General features: G+C 45.3%; 1 protein-coding gene across 1 annotated transcript; it reads right to left on the reverse strand.

The window, feature by feature from the left end:
- Positions 1-2,991: 2,991 nt before the first annotated feature.
- Positions 2,992-4,164, reverse strand: LOC121272894 (putative protein TPRXL; the record flags this gene model as incomplete). The annotated part of the gene is given in 3 exon segments (XM_041179729.1): positions 2,992-3,242; positions 3,405-3,631; positions 3,887-4,164. Coding segments are annotated over 3 exon segments (756 nt in total), but the record flags the coding sequence as incomplete, so codon positions are not given.
- Between the last annotated feature and the right edge of the window lie 404 nt (positions 4,165-4,568).

Raw genomic sequence — 4,568 nt, forward strand, 5'->3', positions numbered from 1 at the left:
AGTTGATGATGATGCAGTTGATGGTGATGGAGATGATGGTGATGGAGATCATGGTGATGGTGATGATAGTGATGATGCTGATGGAGATGATGGTGATGGAGATGATACTGATGGAGATGATGGTGATGGTGATGGAGTTGATGGTGATAGAGATTATGGTGATGGAGGTGATGGTGATGATGGTGATGGTGATGGTGTGGATGGTGATAGAGATGATGCTGATGGAGATAGAGATGATGCTGATGGAGATCATGGTGATGATAGTGATGGTGATGATGGCGATGGAGATGATGGTGACGATGGTGATGGAGATGATGGTGATGGAAACGATGGTGATGGAAACGATGGTGGTGGAAACGATGGTGATGGAAACGATGGTGATGGAGACGATGGTGATGATGCTGATGATGCTGATGGAGATGATGGTGACGGAGATGATGGTGATGGAGATGATGGTGATGGAGATGAAGGTGATGGAGATGATGGTGATGGAGATGATGGTGATGGTGATGAAGTTGATGGTGATGTAGTTGATGGTGATGTAGTTGATGGTGATGTAGTTGATGGTGATGTAGTTGATGGTGATGTAGTTGATGGTGATGGAGATGATGGTGATGGAGATGATGGTGATGGTGATGATAGTGATGATGCTGATGGAGATGATGGTGATGGAGATGATGCTGATGGAGATGATGGTGATGGTGATGGAGTTAATGGTGATAGAGATTATGGTGATAGAGATTATGGTGATAGAGATTATGGTGATGGAGGTGATGGTGATGACGGTGATGGTGATGGAGTTGATGGTGATAGAGATGATGCTGATGGAGATCATGGTGATGATAGTGATGGAGATGATGGTGATGGACATGATGGTGATGGTGATGGAGATGATGGAGGTGAGAGTGATGGAGATGATGGAGACGATGCTGATGGAGATGATGCTGATGGAGATGATGGTGATGGAGATGATGGTGATGGAGATGATGGTGATGGAGATGATGGTGATGGAGATGATGGTGATGGAGATGATGGTGATGGAGATGATGGTGATGGAGATGATGGTGATGGAGATGATGGTGATGGAGATGATGGTGATGGTGATGGAGTTGATGGTGATAGAGATTATGGTGATAGAGATTATGGTGATAGAGATTATGGTGATAGAGATTATGGTGATGGAGGTGATGGTGATGACGGTGATGGTGATGGAGTTGATGGTGATAGAGATGATGCTGATGGAGATCATGGTGATGATGGTGATGATAGTGATGGAGATGATGGTGATGGACATGATGGTGATGGTGATGGAGATGATGGAGGTGAGAGTGATGGAGATGATGGAGATGATGCTGATGGAGATGATGCTGATGGAGATGATGCTGATGGAGATGATGGTGATGGAGATGATGGTGATGGAGATGATGGTGATGGAGATGATGGTGATGGAGATGATGGTGATGGAGATGATGGTGAGGGAGATGATGGTGAGGGAGATGATGGTGAGGGAGATGATGGTGAGGGAGATGATGGTGAGGGAGATGATGGTGAGGGAGATGATGGTGACGGAGATGATGCTGATGGAGATGATGGTGTTGGTGATGTAGTTGATGGTGATGTAGTTGATGGTGATGGAGATGATGGTGATGGAGATGATACTGATGGAGATGATGGTGATGGTGATGGAGTTGATGGTGATAGAGATTATGGTGATGGAGGTGATGGTGATGATGGTGATGGTGATGGAGTGGATGGTGATAGAGATGATGCTGATGGAGATAGAGATGATGCTGATGGAGATCATGGTGATGATAGTGATGGTGATGATGGCGATGGAGATGATGGTGACGATGGTGATGGAGATGATGGTGATGGAAACGATGGTGATGGAAACGATGGTGGTGGAAACGATGGTGATGGAAACGATGGTGATGGAGACGATGGAGATGATGCTGATGATGCTGATGGAGATGATGGTGATGGAGATGATGGTGATGGAGATGATGGTGATGGAGATGAAGGTGATGGAGATGATGGTGATGGAGATGATGGTGATGGTGATGAAGTTGATGGTGATGTAGTTGATGGTGATGTAGTTGATGGTGATGTAGTTGATGGTGATGTAGTTGATGGTGATGTAGTTGATGGTGATGGAGATGATGGTGATGGTGATGATAGTGATGATGCTGATGGAGATGATGGTGATGGAGATGATGCTGATGGAGATGATGGTGATGGTGATGGAGTTGATGGTGATAGAGATTATGGTGATAGAGATTATGGTGATAGAGATTATGGTGATGGAGGTGATGGTGATGACGGTGATGGTGATGGAGTTGATGGTGACGATGGTGATGGAGATGATGGTGATGGAGATGATGGTGATGGAGATGATGGTGACGGAGATGATGCTGATGGAGATGATGGTGATGGTGATGTAGTTGATGATGATGTAGTTGATGGTGATGGAGATGATGGTGATGGAGATCATGGTGATGGTGATGATAGTGATGATGCTGATGGAGATGATGGTGATGGAGATGATACTGATGGAGATGATGGTGATGGTGATGGAGTTGATGGTGATAGAGATTATGGTGATGGAGGTGATGGTGATGATGGTGATGGTGATGGTGTGGATGGTGATAGAGATGATGCTGATGGAGATAGAGATGATGCTGATGGAGATCATGGTGATGATAGTGATGGTGATGATGGCGATGGAGATGATGGTGACGATGGTGATGGAGATGATGATGCTGATGGAGATGATGGTGACGGAGATGATGGTGATGGAGATGATGGTGATGGAGATGAAGGTGATGGAGATGATGGTGATGGAGATGATGGTGATGGTGATGAAGTTGATGGTGATGTAGTTGATGGTGATGTAGTTGATGGTGATGTAGTTGATGGTGATGTAGTTGATGGTGATGGAGATGATGGTGATGGAGACGATGGTGATGATGCTGATGATGCTGATGGAGATGATGGTGACGGAGATGATGGTGATGGAGATGATGGTGATGGAGATGAAGGTGATGGAGATGATGGTGATGGAGATGATGGTGATGGTGATGAAGTTGATGGTGATGTAGTTGATGGTGATGTAGTTGATGGTGATGTAGTTGATGGTGATGTAGTTGATGGTGATGGAGATGATGGTGATGGAGATGATGGTGATGGTGATGATAGTGATGATGCTGATGGAGATGATGGTGATGGAGATGATGCTGATGGAGATGATGGTGATGGTGATGGAGTTAATGGTGATAGAGATTATGGTGATAGAGATTATGGTGATAGAGATTATGGTGATGGAGGTGATGGTGATGACGGTGATGGTGATGGAGTTGATGGTGATAGAGATGATGCTGATGGAGATCATGGTGATGATAGTGATGGAGATGATGGTGATGGACATGATGGTGATGGTGATGGAGATGATGGAGGTGAGAGTGATGGAGATGATGGAGACGATGCTGATGGAGATGATGCTGATGGAGATGATGGTGATGGAGATGATGGTGATGGAGATGATGGTGATGGAGATGATGGTGATGTAGATGATGGTGATGGAGATGATGGTGATGGAGATGATGGTGATGGAGATGATGGTGATGGTGATGGAGTTGATGGTGATAGAGATTATGGTGATAGAGATTATGGTGATAGAGATTATGGTGATAGAGATTATGGTGATGGAGGTGATGGTGATGACGGTGATGGTGATGGAGTTGATGGTGATAGAGATGATGCTGATGGAGATCATGGTGATGATGGTGATGATAGTGATGGAGATGATGGTGATGGACATGATGGTGATGGTGATGGAGATGATGGAGGTGAGAGTGATGGAGATGATGGTGATGGAGATGATGGTGATGGAGATGATGGTGATGGAGATGATGGAGATGATGGTGATGGAGATGATGGTGATGATGCTGATGGAGACGATGCTGATGGAGATGATGCTGATGGAGATGATGCTGATGGAGATGATGCTGATGGAGATGATGCTGATGGTGATAGAGATTATAGTGATGGAGGTGATGGTGATGATGGTGATGGTGATGGAATGGATGGTGATAGAGATGATGCTGATGGAGATAGAGATGATGCTGATGGAGATGACGGTGATGATAGTGATGGTGATGATGGTGATGGAGACGATGGTGATGATGGTGATGGAGATGATGGTGATGGAAACGATGGTGATGGAAACGATGGTGATGGAGACGATGGTGATGATGCTGATGGAGATGATGGTGATGGAGATGATGGTGATGGAGATGATGGTGATGGAGATAATGGTGATGGAGATGATGGTGATGGTGATGTAGTTGATGGTGAAGTAGTTGATGATGATGTAGTTGATGGTGATGTAGTTGATGGTGATGGAGATGATGGTGATGGAGACGATGGTGATGATGCTGATGGAGATGATGGTGATGGAGATGATGGTGATGGAGATGATGGTGATGGAGATGATGGTGATGGAGATGAAGGTGATGGAGATGATGGTGATGGAGATGATGGTGATGATAGTGATGGTGATGATGGTGATG

The sequence above is a fragment of the Carcharodon carcharias genome, chromosome 36 (assembly GCF_017639515.1).
Source record: "Carcharodon carcharias isolate sCarCar2 chromosome 36, sCarCar2.pri, whole genome shotgun sequence".
Classification (NCBI taxonomy): domain Eukaryota; kingdom Metazoa; phylum Chordata; class Chondrichthyes; order Lamniformes; family Lamnidae; genus Carcharodon; species Carcharodon carcharias.